Source organism: Diadema antillarum, unplaced genomic scaffold, assembly GCF_040938485.1.
Source record: "Diadema antillarum isolate AM-2024a unplaced genomic scaffold, OU_Dant_1.0 seq00000647_RagTag, whole genome shotgun sequence".
Lineage (NCBI taxonomy): Eukaryota > Metazoa > Echinodermata > Echinoidea > Diadematoida > Diadematidae > Diadema > Diadema antillarum.
This window is the reverse complement of record NW_027271561.1, coordinates 185,406-203,818: the sequence shown is the minus strand read 5'-3', so window position 1 is coordinate 203,818 and position 18,413 is coordinate 185,406. Positions and strand designations below refer to the sequence as shown.

At 41.1% G+C, this 18,413-nt stretch overlaps 1 protein-coding gene across 1 annotated transcript; it reads left to right on the top strand.

Moving 5' to 3' along the window:
- The first annotated feature begins 470 nt into the window (after window positions 1-470).
- On the top strand, window positions 471-18,011 carry LOC139736440 (tubulin epsilon chain-like). Its single transcript, XM_071647190.1, has 13 exons — window positions 471-525; window positions 3,974-3,993; window positions 4,868-4,974; window positions 5,417-5,483; window positions 6,347-6,462; window positions 8,852-8,973; window positions 10,442-10,508; window positions 12,155-12,275; window positions 13,396-13,598; window positions 14,487-14,627; window positions 15,543-15,683; window positions 16,846-17,020; window positions 17,862-18,011. Exons 1-13 carry the CDS (start codon window positions 501-503, stop codon window positions 18,009-18,011), a joined length of 1,455 nt encoding a protein of 484 aa, XP_071503291.1. The 5' UTR covers window positions 471-500.
- The last annotated feature ends 402 nt before the right edge of the window (window positions 18,012-18,413 follow it).

The window sequence follows — 18,413 nt, the reverse complement described above, 5'->3', positions numbered from 1 at the left end:
ATCATTGTCAGTCGATTGCATTGCGATTAAAGCTTTTTTTATTTTTTCTTGTCAGCTGGTGAAACCAGGAAATGGTAAATAAACTAAATAATCTTACTGTGCTCCCTCATCCTTACGGAATTCCTGGACCCGCCCCTGGACTATAGCTTTTTGTCAAGGCCCTCGACACGTGGAGTCATGCACCTTTTCAAAAAATCGCGCTGAATACTAGTACCAGGGAGGTGGACCTCCCTGGTGGTACCTACACACCTGTGTAAGTGAGTTACCAGGGTGAGTTACCAAGGTGAGTTACCAAGGTGAGTTACCAGGGAGGTAGCGTTTCACCTCCCTGCATGCTAGTACCAATGCATAGGCGCCTGCCTCGCCTCCGGATCGGCTGGTTCCCACTTTACTGTCGCTTGCACATAATATGCACGTGGGCACGCACTCACTATTACGTATACACTACACACTCAATCACAGTCAAAGCTGGAGAGAAGAGTCAATGGCCTGGATTTGAAATGACACAGTCAATAGTTGTACAAGGTGAGTTTAATTTATGTTTCGGGTAGATTATGTGCCCAATATGATTGCCAAGGCTGGGGGGGGGGGGGGGGGCTAATTTTAGTAGACGATCTATTATACCTGGGACTGGACAAAAATTAGATCAACGCTACGTGTTGTTAGCTATGTTGGATTGTTGCGTGTCGTGTACCAAGCAAACGCCGCGCCGAGATCAACCGGCGTCTTGCTCCCGCGACTCGCTGGGCAGGCACCGTGCAGCGACTGCCTGGCTTGGTCTGCATGCATGGAGCTAATCCATGGTCTGTAACAACTATGTGCATGGAGCTACAATATTGTAGCTCCATGGCCTGTGCAGGGAGGTGGGAAGAGAAGAGAAGTCCTATTCAACCTCCCTGTACTATCGGGTCTGTAGGTCATGAAGGCCTACTAACGTTTGGTTTACGTGTGCTGCCTACATGTGATGTGGCCACAACCTAACCCCGGGACGCTCCGTATACACAGTTACACACTGTGGGAGCGTCCTGAGTCAATAGAGTGCTATATCGGTAAGCTTGAAAAACATACACAGTCTGTCACAGATTTTCGCACCTCCGTAAGTTTCGAATATCACGAGGAAAAAACGTACTTTTATAGTATACATAAGATTCTTATCTAATTAATACCCTTCGTTCACCTTGTTCTTGTTCACACTGGTCCAATGATCTTGAAAAAACGTTTTTTTCACGGCCATATACGGGTCCGTAGTCCTAGCTCCCCATCCCATTCACCATTTTCGAAATCAGTATGCAGTACACTGCGCACGTAAATATTCATGTGCCGGCGGAGTCGCAATGCGTTTAGCCTTCTGACAAGGCCTGCGCGCGCGCACCCACCCAGAAAGCAACTCAATATACAGCGAGAGGGTTTGCCAACAGTATGATAAAGCCTTGCCACAAAGCTACACGACTTGACGGCCAGCGCATGCGCACAAATCTCAAATCCATTGACCGTATAAGATGTAGTTCTCCCGAGTTCCTCTCGACCGAGTCGCATTTAACTCATCAAACCGAGCAGAAAGGGACTATTGCCAGAACCAAAAGTTGAACGCAGTCAGTCTTCAACATTACATCTTCACCTGTAAGTCTTCATATTGCAGAATTTTTGCGATTTCATATTGATTTTTAGGCGCTACACTTCGCCTGTCATGATCATGTCTGCTACAATGCGCAGCCCCAACACTGCGTGTTGGGGCTGGTCGCAGTTAGCCACAACCCAGCTACCACACAGCTGCCGCAGTAGGTGGGACTGAAGAAATTTCGGCGCTTATCGATCCCGGGGTCGAGTCTAGATCCCTACCGGTGCCATGTTTTTTGTTTTTGTTTTTCGCAAAGAAACGACCATAGACATGGCCCTTCAGTTGATTACCTTACTTGTCCAGTTAATTATAAAGCAAGATCATAAATTCAACTTTAAACTGTACATGGCAGAGCAGCTGATTCGTCTTCAACAAAGTTCAAACTCCAAAACTAAAAGATGTTTAACAGGATGTCAACTCTTTCACATTTCCCGTAGCAACAGCCAGTCAGGAAGCTGGATTCTTGTTGTTACTAATGACAATTGCCATTCCAGCAAGAGTTGTTGTCATATCAACTTTTTATGAAGTGGGGCCCAGCTAAATGCAGAGGCAGAAGTGTCTCCTTCATGTTAGCAGAACTGAGTAGTGAGGTGGAAACACCTTTTGAGGACTGCCAGGCTATTTTCAGACTTGCACTTAAAGGGGCATAGTCCTGGTAGTGTAGAGCTGTTGATGATACTGCCGATCACCGTCGGCATTGATACAAAGATTGCCGAAATTGAGCTGTCATCAAGAGTATTAGCGCGTAGGTGTTGCTAATAAGTAACGTTGCCTTCGTTGTCTTCTCTGCGCATCACACAGTCTGTAGTAATGCCAGGGTGTGTGCATATGTGCTTCTTATTATGACATCACAAAAGAAATTTGCTAAAGCTGTCATCCCCCTGAGCTGAATCATGAGCCGAACTGTGATCGGACCACTGACACAGTGGATCGGACTTCTTCAGACTCGGGAGAGTGGGCCAAAGCGGAAGCGCCCAAGAGAAGTCGATAGCATAGGTCTCTATAGGAAACTTGCGCCGTGCGCCCGCGTACGCATTTGACTAAAATACTGGGACCATGCACTTTTAAAAACTGTACCACTACCAGTACCAGTAATACTTAATAGATAGACTCTAAATCCATTCATCATACGTTGCTGCTATATTTTTTGACAAGTATCACTATCAATCACTATCAATCAAAAGTATCTTTTGATGGAATCCAAGCTAGAAAATCTTCAATTTCCTTCCTTCACTTGCTGACTGGGTATAAGAAGGAAGGACTGATAGGCCTACAATCAAATACAAATATTCTTTCCTCCTGAGGAAATGGCAGAATGGAATCTTCCACCATTGAATGTTTGAGATGGTTCTGGTTAACTGCTGGTCATGTGGCAAGGTTAGATGATGTGGATAATTCAACTTGCATTCAGGAGGGTCATTTTTTATACACTGCTAGTACTAGCCACCTTTTGCCTGCAACCAAATATCCCAGCTGTGGAGTCTTTGTTAGCAGTAGTTAGAAGAAGAAGAAGAAGAAGATCAGAGAAGGATTTTAAAACGTCCATATTGTACCTGTGGCTTTTCAACAGAGTAGATCTACAGCCAGAACAGTGCAATTGTTACATGCCTGGTCCCATGGTAAAATCATGAATGTTTTGACTAGACACTAGACAAAGGCCTACATAAGGCACATATACGTAGTGCCTGGCCCTCATTTTTTTATTTTTTTATTTTTTATTTTTTGAGGGGGGGATGTCTGAAAAGATGCACTTAAATTTAGATGTACTGTGAATGTAAATTCATATGAATGATATTGGAAAACATTCCTGTGATAACAAATGGTATGAGTACGAGTGGCCAGGAACATGCATGAAGGGCCAGCCTTATGAAACTCGAGTCAAGCTCAGGTTGAACTCATTTCTTATAGTTTTAACATTAATTAACAAGTTTGAATGCATACCGCCACCGTATTTTGACTCTTTGTTTTGAGACATCTGAAAAATGCAAAGTCAGATGAGTACCTGGCTGAATAATTCAGTACAGGTATTAAATGTGCATCAGATTACAAGATGCTTGTTTGTTCCTATTCAACAGGATTGTATTTTGTGGTTGGTACACCTGTAAGCATGACAACCGTTTGTGTGATGACCTTTTTTTTTTAACAGTGTGATGACCTTTTTTCTTTTTTTTTTTTTAACAGAGACTACAATGCAAAATGTTCTTGGCATGTTCATCTTGTATTTCTTTCCCATGTACAACTGCAGTGGCTGATTAAATTTGCATCAATTTTCATTAATTGCTGTGTACCACTGCGTTCCAAATATCGATAAATGTCTGATGACTGATTTTCTCATATTTTTCCTCTCACTTTCAGTTGGGCAGTGCGGTAACCAGGTAAGTTTTGAATGACCTAGAGGCCAAAGCTTGATTGCAATCCAGTGTTTGATGAATGATGTTATTCGTCTAGGCCTAGTGTTAAAAGTCATTTCTCCCCCGATCTTTGTTCATATTCATAATGTATAGCCACTGAGATTATTTCCATGGAGTCAGTATATGTTGTTTTTATTGTCTCTGTAAAGTGTATAGAGTGGTGAATGATTAGCATTATTCTATGTCAATACTTGGCTCCCCCAGCACAGTGTGCTGCTCTTTACTGGCAGCCTGGCATTTCAGTATTTCAGCAATGTGTTGATGCTAGTCTAGATTTCTATACACAGGCATCCTGTCCAGGTGAAGACAACACCCTTTTGTTTGTCAGTGGTATATTATGCGATAGCTTTAAAAGAGTTTTGAGAAGGGTGTATAAAACAGTAGTAGTAGGAAAATTTTGTCACTTGAAGCTGAGATCTTGGAGAGGCAGGACCGTTATTTTAGGGTCTTTAGCAGAGACTGCTAGGCCTGAATTCACGAAAGGTGGTGCAATTGAAACCATGGTTTAAACCATGGACACTTTGTATGGAGCGCCAAGTGTCGCATGGCCTATTTCGTTACAAAATCAGTCATTTCGTTACGAAATCAGTCATTTCGCCGGGACAAAATGACTGATTTCGTAACGAATAGGCCATGGGACACTTGGCGCTCCATACAAATTGTCCATGGTTTAAACCATGGTTTCAATTGGACCACCTTTTGTGAATTTGGGCCCTATGGTCTGCTGGTGATGGCGTGGGTCGACGAGATGAAGTCGGATGACTGCAGCTAAATATAGAGTTTCATACACTTTAATCTTTCTCATTGTATTTAACCATCGTGGTTCTCTTCTCATCAGATTGGCTGCCGATTCTGGGACCTGGCATTGAGGGAGCATGCCACCTACAACAAGAAGGGAGTCTTTGACGAGTCGCTCAGCAGTTTCTTCAGGAATGTGGATGCCAGGTATTTCAAACCGGGAAGACTTCCTCTTGTCCCCTCCCCACTAAATTTTTGCCACACCACACTCTACATTACTCTACCCTTGTTAGCTTAATACACACAGATGCACGCACACTTGCTTACTGGTGAACTGCCTTTGTTCCTGCCCAAACTATCTTTACTAAAGCAGCTTTTTTAGCATTTCACACTACCAGAGACTATCGTGAAAATAGAAAAGCGAATATTTTAGCATGTTATGTGTACCACAAGTTGCTAGCATTGTCTCTATTCCACTGAATTGAAAATAGGTGAAATTCATCTTACTCAGCAGAGCGAGAACAATTAATTGCATGAATATCTATATTTACAGTAGCTAATTATGCAGTTAAGGCTATCCACAGCTCACTCTAGATGACTTTTCTTGTTTTCTCATGTTCCAATTTTATCTTATTTTATGTTATTGTAGGTATAGCAATCCTCTTGACCTTGGTGTTGGGGATGGAAAGCAGAAAATCTCATCTTTGAAAGCCAGGGTGAGGGCATTCTTACATTGTAGTAAAATAATATTCGGTGAACAAACCATTGCAATTTGGAACAGATTTCAGACATTTTGAAGTCCAGGGGGGCATTTCATGAAGCATTTTTGTCCGACAACTTGTCGGACAAATTTGCTCTCAGCCAATCAGATGCAAGGATTTCCGTAGCTTTTAACATTTTGTCAGACGAAATATCTGACAAAATGCTTCATGAAATGCCCCCCAGGTGCACAACCTTTTCCAGAAAGTATCTGGCATATAAATGTTCAATGAAAACCATATTATTGAGTAAAGACTTCTTGTAAGGCATAGAAATGATCAATTTCAACACTTTCATTGTTAGAGAAGATACATGGATGCTTGTCCATTTTTATTCCACCATTCTTGTCAGTGTTATGGTGTATGACATGTCATTGAGAAAAGCAGGGATTGCACATGACTATATCAATCATAAATCATTTGTTAGCAGAACATTGTGCTGTTATTTGTCTGTTATTATTATTTTTTTTTTGTAAGGGGGGGGGGGTGTGATATGCAGCGTCGGAGCACGTTATTGCATTCATTTTGTATGAAATCACCTCATGTATTATGTTCTGTAAGCTCAAGTGTTGTCCTGCGGTCAACCTTGCCTGAGTCAAATCAAAAGGACAGGACAAAATCCTTTTACTTGCATAAATTTTTAACTTGCACAGTAAATATTAATGCTTGTATCTGATCTGGGGTAAACCTTTGCTTTTACCTGGCCAATGTTAAGCATAGGTGAGATCGAGTAGTTAATTGTCACATGTCGATTGACCGGAGAGAATCTTTTGAGTGAAGAGTCTTGATGCGGTGTCCTCTGACAATGACATCACTTTCAGGCCGTTCTGGTGGACATGGAGGAGGGTGTGGTCAATGAGCTGCTGAAAGGGTCACTGAGGGACGTCTTTGACTATCGCCAGCTACTGACCGACGTGTCTGGGTGTGGCAATAACTGGTAGGCCTTCACAGATTCTCTCTTTAGAAAACAGTATATGTCCCTGTATCTCCTTGGAACTTACTAAAAGTTATCTTAAACTTGCCAACCTTATTTAACAGCATTCAGCAATCCACCCAACTTGACCTGGGGGTTGTTTCATAAAGCTGTTCTTAAAGTTACGAACAACTTAGGAACGACTGGTGATTAGTTCTGATGTGCTGTACTTATCAGAATTTAAATAATTCAGCACAAGAACTGATCACCAGTCATTCTTCAGTCGTTCGTAACTTTAAGAACAGCTTTATTAAACACCCCAGGCATAGTTGTAAGCTGATTCAGGTTATTGTGGTTGAGTTTTGCAGGAAGGCCATGATTGTGACATAATATAAATTGGATGGATTTACATAATATATTACATGATCTCTATTAAATGACTGTTTCCAGACATTTGTGCCCATCGGCAAAGAAAGCACAGGAAGATTTAACTGCAATTAATTGTGAAGGACAAAACTTTGTACCTGGTATTCCTCTCTATATTATGTTAAGTACTAAAAAAACAAAAAAAAAACCAACAACAACTACAGGAAGGAAAATTGAGCTAAGATTGAAATACAGGTCCAGGGCTCTGGTGCATGAAAAAGTTGCAATCAAACATAAGTCAGAAAATCAGACATAAGTCAGGTATCAGCCAATCAGAATTGTAGGCCGTATCTCGCCAACGGAGACGTCTCCGCTGTCACAAGGGCGTTGCCCACGGAAAACTACCATGACTACAACACAGTGCACGATGACTCGTGAAATACTTTCAACTAAATCAGTTTAATGTGTAGTTTATCTTGTCAAACCAGGAAACAAGTCAAATGAAAAAAAAAGACAAAATGAACAAAAGAATTATTTCCACATACGGGATGCTTCTTACACTACTGCGACCCACACACACTACAAAAATCAGTAATTAATTAGTAAAATACTTCAACCCGCGCGCGGAACGTTCCTGTAGTATAGATGAGTAAAGAGCGCGATGACGGCTGTGTGTGAGCTTGGCGAGGTCGACGAGGTCGTCGCGGGCGCGGTGTGTCCGGCGAAATGCAGTAGTCTGCAGAGTGCCCCTGTGAGGGTACCAGTCCAACCACGGCGTCTACCGGAGTGCGTCTGCTGGCCTTGTAGGGAGCGGAGTCAGTGACGTCCGAGACGGTGACATGGCTTTCGGTGGTTGTATACCAGAGGAGACATGGGGCTGCCGGTCCGGCGGAGTCACCTTTCACGACAGATGCGCCCGGGTCTGGCGTCTCCTATGCGGCTGTACAAATACAATTAATTCCATCAAAAATCTATCCCACTATCATAATATTTATGTGTGCCAGGTCATTACTACTCACCACAGAGCTTCTGAAAAGCGGCGGTCATTTCATACTGCTCACTTTACACAATTTACTGTGAGACAGTCGTCTACATATAACAATTATAATTATATTTCCTTACTCCTCACCTCTTTATCCACCTATAAACACAAAACAGGATTATTTTATCCATTCGTGTACAATAACCAAACGCCTCAAATTCAGGAACAATCACACACACAAAAAAAAATCATTACTACAAAATCCAATGCGAGTATCTTACTCAACATACTTCCTTATTATCCTCAGACACGTCTTGGAAACGTCTCGGAGATGTCGCGGAGACTTCGCGGAGACTGGAAAAAGTCTCGCAAAAAATTGAACATGTTTAAATTTCTTGCGACTCCTCAGAGACTCTGTAATTTTCAGGAGACATCTCTGCAACTAGCAAAATCTGGAGTCGCGAACTAGTCGTGAACTAGTTTCAAGCCCGGTGAGATACCCTTTTTAGTAATCAGAGACTTAAATATGTTTGATTTTCTGACTTATGTTTGATCTCAGCTTTTATGCAACAGAGCCCACAGCTGCCAAGTCTTCCTGAGTCTGCAGGAGACTTCCAGAAAATGTCAGTGTCTCTTATGTCTGGAACCAGGGAACTATGAAAATATTTTCGAATTTGGAATAATCTATGCCCACCAACATGCAGGTAACACACAAGTATACCCTTATTGCATTGGTCAATGGAATATCCACAATTTGGCTCTTTGAATGTTGGCAGCCATGACAGGTCAATGGAAGACTTGTGATGTGATCATTGACATCATCATTTCCTCTAGTCAGTCTACAGTGTATGTGGTTATAATGACAAATAACCCTGTTAAGCTGAAATGTGTGAAACTTTTGACACCCTGAAAAGTTAACTTTTTGGCATGGGAGAGCATTGCTCTGACCATGTTTTCTAGAAATGAGAGTGTGAAGCTCTTAATGGGCAGAAATGATGACAACAAGAATGTTTTAGCAAAGTGCTAAATTGCTGTTTTTTATGCATGTTTGTGTATTCTGTGTAGGGCTGTGGGTCACAAGCTCTATGGTGCACAGTACCGGGACCAGCTGGAGGAATGCATCCGGACAGCGGCCGAGGCTTGTGACTGTCTCCAGTGCTTCTTTGTCATGCACTCCATGGGCGGAGGTAAAGAGAAACAGACAGATGTAAACCCGTTGAGGACGAGTCCCGAGTATACTTGAGCAGGTGTCTATGGGAAGTGCTTGTTGTAGCAGTCCTCAACAGGTTAAGGTTTCATGACATTTTCTCGTGCAGTAATTGCTCCCGTGAAATATGTGCATGCTATGGAAAGCCAAACATAGAACCTACCCACAAACATAACCCTAACCCTAATCACAATCCTCACAACAAACTAAACTTAAAACCCTATCACAACCCTAACCCTATACATCTTAGAAGAAAATATTAATGGATTATTATCCATTATGGATTAAAGCAAGAGTTAATGTCGTGTTGCCAATTTTAGAGACTCTGTTGCATGGGGAATCACGGGTGGTCTGTTCTTCATTTGCTACCTAATGGGGTATGTTAAAAAAACACAAATAACACCAGTTGGCAAATCCATTCTGACGTGTTCATCACAGTATGCACTCATTGTTAACAGTCGACTCCAGGCAAGATTCTACAGCCTTGTGTGAAACCTACATAGAGATTAGTGATAAAGCTGCACACAATTTGTCACAGGGCTTCTTGAATATATCATAAAATTTACATCACAGCAAATTTTATGTTTTTTTTTCTACAACTGCATTTCAATCATATCATTAAAAAAAAAGTTAAGATTGCTTAAAAAGCAATGTTTTTCAAAAGTACTCAGTATTTGCAGTAGCAGAATGATGTGGGACAGGATGATCTACCATAAAGAGGGTTGATTGTGTGTAGGCTGCCATTACAAACCATTTGGTGAGCAAACATGATATTTTTTTATGTATTTTTTTTTCTATAATGATGCAAAAAATATTTTGTGCGCTGCATGTCTGTGGGAATTTATACCATCTCTACTAATGTTTTGGCAAATTCAAACACATGCAATATTCTTCCTGCTCTACTTACGTAGCAGAACTCTTCATACTTATTATTAGAAGGAAGCCGTAGAATCAAGTCTATTGATAGGACTCCCCTGCTGTTTACTCCAAACAAGATTTTAAGAGCATTGCTCCAGAAAAATACAAGTTCACAGTTCATCAGGATGTTGAAGCCATCAACAAATCTCTTTGCTGTAACATGTTTGTGCGCTTTCATTGCAAACTTCCCTTAGGCTGCATGATTGGTCAAAAATTTTCCAATTGATTTTTTTTTTTTTCTTAGGGGCAAGACCACCAATCTTTACTCAAGGCTTCCCTTAGTATGGCTGAATTTGAGCAACCTTTTATAAAGGCTTTGGAACGACATCAGTACCTTGAAATTGTCATCAATTTTCATCAAAAACATGAAACTTGACGATTCCGGAATCTCATTCTTTGTCCAATTTTGCAGAAACTTTTACCGTTCTTGTTCATCTTCTTTAACTCTGCATGCCTGTGAATTTGGTAAGGCATTACACTTATAACTTTTGACCTATGACCATCACATAAGTTCTTGTATCCCTTCAAAGGAACTGGTTCTGGTGTAGGAACAGCCATACTGAGTCAGCTGCAAGATCTTTATCCAGATGTATATAGGTAAGTCGTAAAATTGTTGTTGTTGTTGTTTTTTGGCCAGTAATGATATTACTGTCTTGGCTGGCCACTTCCTTGACCATGAGGCTTCACTGAACTTGTAGGACTTCAGACAAACAATTGAAAGCCAAAGCAAAGTCAGATTTTTGTTTGTTGTTGCTTTTCCATATATAGTTCATCCATGCAGAGCTTCTGACAACACGAGAACTCAGAGGCCTAAATTCAGAAAGATAGATTAAATTTAACCCATGGATTATGCAAATTTTGTCCGCGTAAATGTGAGAGACAGATCACATTGTGTGCTAATCGAAATCCGATAATGATTGTACGCTCATGAACGCATGTGAATGGTATTCTGTTTCACACTTGATTCTAATATCTAAATAGTCCATAGACTTAACTTTAACGATGGATTTGATTTAAAGTACCTTTGTGAATTCGGGCCAGAATGACTACCAGAAAGTTTTTATATGGTTTAATTTTGCAATGACTGCACTAATGACAATATAAATTTGACAGAGCAGCATTGTATAAGGAAGAAGTTAACGAGAGTCAAGTGACTGGCTGCATTTACTTTTTACTTACAATTTGTGAGGAAGTCGTTTGTGAAGAAAGTATGTACCGGAACAAGTCGAGCATCTGTTGGGATTAATAGCTCTCATAGTAGATATGATCACAAGGGTCTGCTTTGACCACAAAGACAAGTGCAAAAGTTTGAAACTATCATTTTTATGCCAAAGGAATGATAATGATGATGATTGTGATAATGACACAAATCTGAAAGAATGCAGCCATTTTATCTTTTGATGCAAATAATAACCATGAGAATTGCTGTTTCCTCGGGAATCCATAAAAGATCAGTGGTCAAAGGTCGAGTTGAATATTTTGGTATTTCCCTGGAATATTGTTAACATGGTGACATTTGCTTATTGCTAGTGATATTTATTCATCTATTTCTATAACCCGCAAGAATGTCTTTACGATTTTCTATATTCATTTTGAACGGGTTGCATTGTGCACTTCGTCAGTGACGCCTTTGTGGTACTAGTGTGTGTGTGTATGTGCATGCGCCCCAGTGTATGTGATGGCATGTTTGTATGCAGTAGTTTTTTGTGCAGGCTGTACGTCTGAATGAATCAGGCAGCACATCAATTTTCATGCAGAAAAATATCCAATCAAATTCTGTCCTTGCTCTGAATTGGATGAAAACACTTGAGCGAGCAATTCAAATTTAAGAACCTGCAAATTATATGTTTTTGAGCCACTCACAAATTAATCATGTGAAAACATTTTATGTTTATAATCGTGGGTAACTTCTGAATCACTTTGGAAAATTCAGCCACACTGAATAAATTGGCATTTATATCCTGTTAATGCTGCTGATGACATCTGCTTCTTGATGGCTTAATCTTCAGTTTCAGAGGAAAGTGGAGAGTACTAGAGAAGTCCTCTATGCCGATGATTCAGCAGAGGAAAATGCCAAGTGGGTAGTTAAGGTACTTGAAGCCCCACTCATCAACATGGTGATACGGGAATTATTTAGAATGATTTGCTTCTGTTTTTCCATCATTAGGTGCATCAGTCCTGAGACAGGCTGATGAAAGATTCCAAACTTTCTCTGTGTTTTTATTCTTTACCTGCAATGAAAGATTTGTGACGGCCGTGTATCCGAGCAGTGACGATGATGTCGTTACCTCGCCGTACAACAGTGTCCTGGCTATGAGGCAGCTGACAGAATGTGCAGACTGTGTCATGCCCATAGAGAATCAGGTATGGCTGTGTGTGTGTGTGTGTGTGTATGTGTGGGTGTGGGTGTGTCTGTGTCTGTGTTTTTGTACAAGGTCTTGTTTTTTCGAACCATTCAAAACTTTTCTGTGATCAATGTGACTGTCACGACTGACGTCAAGATCTGATAAGATCTGATAAGATCACAATTACTCCGTGCTTAAGACCACAACTTCAAACTTGGCACAAACAAACATTTCATGATCGGCTAGTAATGACCAATTGTCGCATGCATAGCGGATTGCACAACAGCAGAAAACCAGCATATAGAATCAGTTATGGAGTCAAGGGGGTTTTGAAAAGTCTGCGCCCAAGTCAAATTTCCAGACAGCAAAGAGCTGGAATGGAAGAATTGTTTTGTTTTACTTTACGATCACTCTATGAAACACTGACAAGAGAAAATAGATGTATAATAAGATAAATACAGCGCCAACCATAAATGTGTGGTTTTGTGTACTTAGACTTGACCAACTTCTGTCATGCAGTCCCACACTTGTAGTTATATTTTATGCAAAGGGCATTCAATATTGTCATTGATAGGGTCTGTGGAACAATTACTAACATCAAACAAAGCGTTGACTTGGAATCTGTGGAAGTGTTTATGTCTAATGATTCTAAAGTCTGAATCTGTCATGACTTTTTCACTGGAAATTTGAATTTGAAATGCCTTCATGATTGAATGGGATTTGCACTTGCATTTTTATGTCTCTCCCAAATACAGAAGCAATTTAAATTATTCAAATTCTTGAAATTCTTCCGTCGAGGTGTTTTCATTGCAATCAGTCGCAATTTGAATAAATGTTCCAACAAATACTGTTCCACTGCTGTGTGCAGTATACAGAACATGTCATGTAGAAGCTGAGAGAATGCAAATATTCATTTTGTCAAAATGCTGCAATAGATTTTTAACCCTCAATCGATAACTTTTATTGTGGTAATTATGATTCATTCCAAAGTAATATGATCATGAAGAGCATAAACATAAAATGAAATGATAATTTAGTATGTGCTGTTGCCTCTTGTATACCAGCCTATCATCCTTTTTATTTTTATCATTATTGTTCAATGTTGTTTTTAATCATCATCTTTTGATGTTCTTTACCAGGCCCTTTATGACATTTGCCAGAAGGTCTACCAGGCCCAACCTCGGGAACAGCCTGGAAAACGAGTCTACCCTGCTTCATCCGGCCAGGTCAAAGGTCAGGGAAGTGTGGTCACGGGAGCAGGGGGCACCACCAAGCCCGGCCAGGAGAAGCCATTTGACCACATGAACAACGTCGTGGCCAACCTTCTTCTCAATCTGACAAGGTACACATCACTGATTTCTAAGGAGGTATCTAGATATCTCATAGTCTAGTCGCTATAGAAGCCACTGCGCCGCCATTTTACCACGCACATCGTCCATACACTTGTGCGGAGCTCACGACATCACATGATCTGGGTGACAGTCTTTGCTGGAATATGCATGCAAATCTCCATAGAGTGTGCCTGGTAAGATGGTGGTGCGGTGGTTTCACTTGTATGTAATGTACAGTGTGAATGGGCCAAAGAGATATCCAGATGTATAGAGATCAGTGGTACACACTTTCTGTTAGGTTCACCTACTACCCTTGACTCTCCTTCATTTAATTCCTGTAGTCCCATGCATATTTGAACTATTTAATCCTAAATGTGCTCAGGTACTTAGCTCAACTTGCCAGGCTTTTTTCACTGACATTGGTTGGGCTGTCCAAACTGGACATTGTTGGACATTGTTGTAAAGTTTGCAAGCCCACTCAGGTGTAGCAATGTGCCTCAATCTGACAGGAAGGCCGTGGTGACACACTAGGGATTAGGGGAGTAAGAAAGTGTCTACTACTGTATACGCCGAATATTTCGCGAGGTTTTTATTTTCGCGAATTTCACGAGTCAGCTGCTGTTCGCGAAATTAAAAACACGCGAAAATATTGACTCCAATCCTGATATGAATGTGACGTACGCGTACACATTTCCCCGTTCAGTACGGGGACTCCACGATCGCGAATTTAACCACTCGTGAAATCGTCGGGAAGTCTCGATTCGCGAAAACTTAGACTCATGAAATATATGGCGTATACAGTAATTGACAGCTACTCTGCAGATGTTTGCCTTTGTACCACAGTGCAATGAGGTTTACTATACTACATTCTCTGATATATATTCCTCCACATCCCGCAGTTCATCGCGTTTTGAGGGTTCCCTCAATGTTGACCTCAATGAAATCAGCACCAACTTGGTCCCCTTCCCCCGCCTCCACTACCTCGTCACCAGCCAGACCCCGCTCTACACCTCCAGCAGTCTCAGAATACCAGCAAGAAGGTAAAGGGCTGAGCTGCTGAGGACAAGGTGGTTCAGTGGTAGGATGCTCCTTTAAGACTCTGAAGGTCCTCGGTTCAAACCTCCCAGAAACTGCAGTTGATGCTCTCTGTTGAAGAATCAGTATTTTTTTAAAATTATTTTGTCATGGCTGATGAGTTGTTCGATGCAAGATTGCTTACTCTGTAAGGTGATAGATCTCATCAGCAAGCTCATTTAACCTTTTAATAAACTGTAAGAGCAGGTAGCTTTTAGTTTTGATTTAGTGTGTTTAAGCTTAAAAGTGAAAATCAGCAACATTCCTATGTCTTCAAACATTTCTGCACCTCTTATCATGTTCCCTTCAGACAGAAGATTAAGACTTGTTTCCATTTAACTTCAGGAAAGTATTTTACCCGTTATCCACTCTGCACTTCAATGCAATCTGCTTCTTTAACAGCTGTGTACCTCATTGGTAGTCATTTGACTTCCAGAAATTATTAGTGAGGTCAAGACAATATCTGCTACTGTAAAAGTGGTTATTTTTGAGCGAGTAACTTTTTGCACTTGGCTAGATAAGATAAATTTCGTGTCTTTTTTAATCATGGGGAATCAAGACATTTATAAGTGGAGCATATGATTTGCAAAAATATTTGCATGTTTTTATTTTCACAGTGGCTTCTGGGCCCTGTTTTATCAAAAGATAAAATCAATTTTAAATTTCCTTAAAACCCAGGCTGCCATAGACTTATCATAGAAATCGACTTTACAATCAATTTTAACTCTTCATAAAACAGGGCCCTGGTCTCGCGAAATATGCAAAACTTTCCACATTGCAAAATTTCCAGTTTAACACTATTGCTTTACTCCTGTGGACTTGTCTTGTAAACTTCTGCAAAACCTTTCTTTAATAATATCATATCATAATCCTTTGTGTAGATTGGATCAAATGTTCACCGATGCATTCTCGCGGGAGAACCAACTTTTGAAAGCTGATCCCAAGAACAGTTTGTACCTGGCCTGTGCCCTCATGTGCCGGGGAGACGTCCAAGTGTCTGACATTAGGCGAAACATAGACAGGTTCTGTTTTTGACTTTTGCATAGTGCACAACCATCTTAAAGTCAGGGACTCCAACTCTCCCGCTTTCGACGGGAGATCTCCCACCTAAAGCCCATTTTTGCAAAATCTCCCGTTCTCCTGCTTGAGATTTGATTTCTCCCGCCCTGGCTCTGTGTCTCTCGCTTGAAATGATTTCTTTCTTTGTGCCATCGTATATTGAAAAATAAGCCTTAGATAGCATGAGAGAGCATCTAGAACCCAAGAGCTTCCAGGGCCCTTGAGCGGACCCTGGACCCCGGCCTCAAGGAACTTCGCGGTCGTGCAAGTTGGAGTCTCCCGTTTGCTAGGGGTTTCTGGTGGGAGAATCTCCAGATCAGAAGGTGCTTGGGGTTGGAGTCTCTGTAAAGTGCATAAACTTGTCCGAATATCTTTTTTTTTTCTTCTGTCAAGTGTGTGGTTTGTGAGATTGCGTCAAGATACTCCCAAACAGTTTTCTTTTTCTTGTGGAATTTTAGATGTATCCAGAGAGTGTTAGATAAGGTCAATAAGAGTATTGAGGCGAGTTATATTGACTTTATGATGACACAATACTCCGGCAACAATTGCTCTGGTCTTATTTTCTCCAAGGACTGAGGGTTGGGGTGAAAATTGTGATAGGGTTTTAGGTTTAGTTTGATGTAAGGATTTGGATCAGAGTTAGGGTTATATTTGTACATTTGCATCATTTCTTTTTTCCTTTGTAATCTGGCAGTTCTAGTGCACAGTATTCAAAGATTGGCTGAAAGTGGTGAAGAGTGTTGCCAGAACTCTTTGATATACCTGAAACATGCATTGATCTCGCCTTATTATCTAAGTAATGTATATGAATTACATGTGTTGAATTTTCAATTTTTTGATGCAAAAATCAACAACAAACTAAAAAAAAATATCTCCAGTTCTCCAACCAACTGTATTGAGTCATCTCTCACACGAAGGGTCCGTTTCATGAAAGTCCTATGAGAGACTTTTCGCTTAAATTGGATTTACTTCTCTTTGAAAGTCTCTCATAGCTACAAATCAGCAACTTCGGCCATTCTGAGATTTATGTAAAGAGTTTTATATACTGACTTCATGAAATGGACCCCATATCACTGACTCTACATCTCGCTTTCTTTGTGAAACATTGCCTCTATTCCCTCGTAGGCTACGCCCATCTTTGCAGTTCATCCACTGGAACACGGACGGCTGGAAGACGGGGCTCTGTTCGGTCCCCCCTGTTGGCCATCCCTACTCCCTCCTCACCATGGCCAACAACACGTGTCTGAGAAGCAACTTCTCCGACCTGCGGGACCGGTTCACACGCCTGTACAAGAGGAAGGTCAGTAGGTCGCAGGGGTCACATCTCTGGATAGGTCATGGCTCTGTTGTTACGTAGCTGGATCCATGTTGTCTTATGTGGTCCAAGGTAGAGGAAACGAGTAATATTCAGCTTCTGTATGCACTTAATTGGGATGTTTACCCTTCTCATATAGTCACTGTCTACTGTTGGTATAGGATGTTTTTGTAATGTATTCAAACTCATGAAACATAATGACAAGCTATTCCATTAAACTGCTCTTCTGAAATGATATTCAATAGCTGGAATCCCGTTTGCGTAAATTATTAGTTGCTATGTCCAACAAGCCTCGGAGAAGCTTTTAGGTTGTCAAGAACAACCTCTGTTTAGAAGGTATGCATAAAATTTGAATATGTTACGAAAACCACCTATTACAGTTTGACGGGAGGTTTTTTTTAAAATTTTTATAACTGCCCAAGGATTGACCTTTCACCCTCTCTTTACCAAAGATACATGTACAGTGCATTCTATCCATAGCATCAAATAGCAATATTATTACACTAAAACTTTGCTCAGTTTAGTCACAGAAAATTATGCGTAATGAAAGTTGGAAGACTGTTGACCTTGACCCTGAACTTTCACCTTTGGGTAGCAACTAATTTTTCAGTAATTTTCAACCATTATTACCAGGTAATGTTACCACTGCATATTCCTAGCTTTTGTGATGTATGCGTTTCTAGTGATTTGAACAAGGGACCTTCAGTTTTAAGAGTTGGAACCTCCTCCTGTGTACCAAGTAGCTCCCCAGCACTGAAGCATAACTATGGTGTCCACAGACAAGTTGAGTAATGTACCTCTGACGTTCTTGCTTACCCCCTTCCAGGCCCACATACACCATTACACCACTGTGGAAGGGATGGATAGCAGTGAGTTTGCAGAGAGCCTGGAGTCGCTGTCGTCGCTCATCGAGGAGTACCGCAAGCTGGAGACGACCAAGGCTGACCCCGTGCCCAGACTGAGCGTCGCAACGTGAGGTTCGACAAAACCTACCGTCGGAATCGTCGTGAGACAGTGCATCTCCTTTGCCATGTGGACGTCTCCAGGGTAGCATCTTTTGACAGGTTTGGTCACTCGATTTACATGTTTAGAAGCAGTGGTCTACCGGCTAAGGATGTGCCACATGCCGTGCTGTAAACGCATGGTTCATGCTCGTCCATATGGACCTCGGAGTAAAAATGCTGTTTGAAGAATATATACTTAACGTTAAGTCCAAGGGACATACGTTGGAGTCCATGCTGTACAATCTATTGTTCATATCGTATGGATCATAGCGCTTAGATGTTTGCGTTCATGTGCGCTCAGCATCTATTTGAGATGCACAGAATTTCATCAAACGCTATGTATGTGTTCCTGTTCTCTATTTTCTTAATCCAGT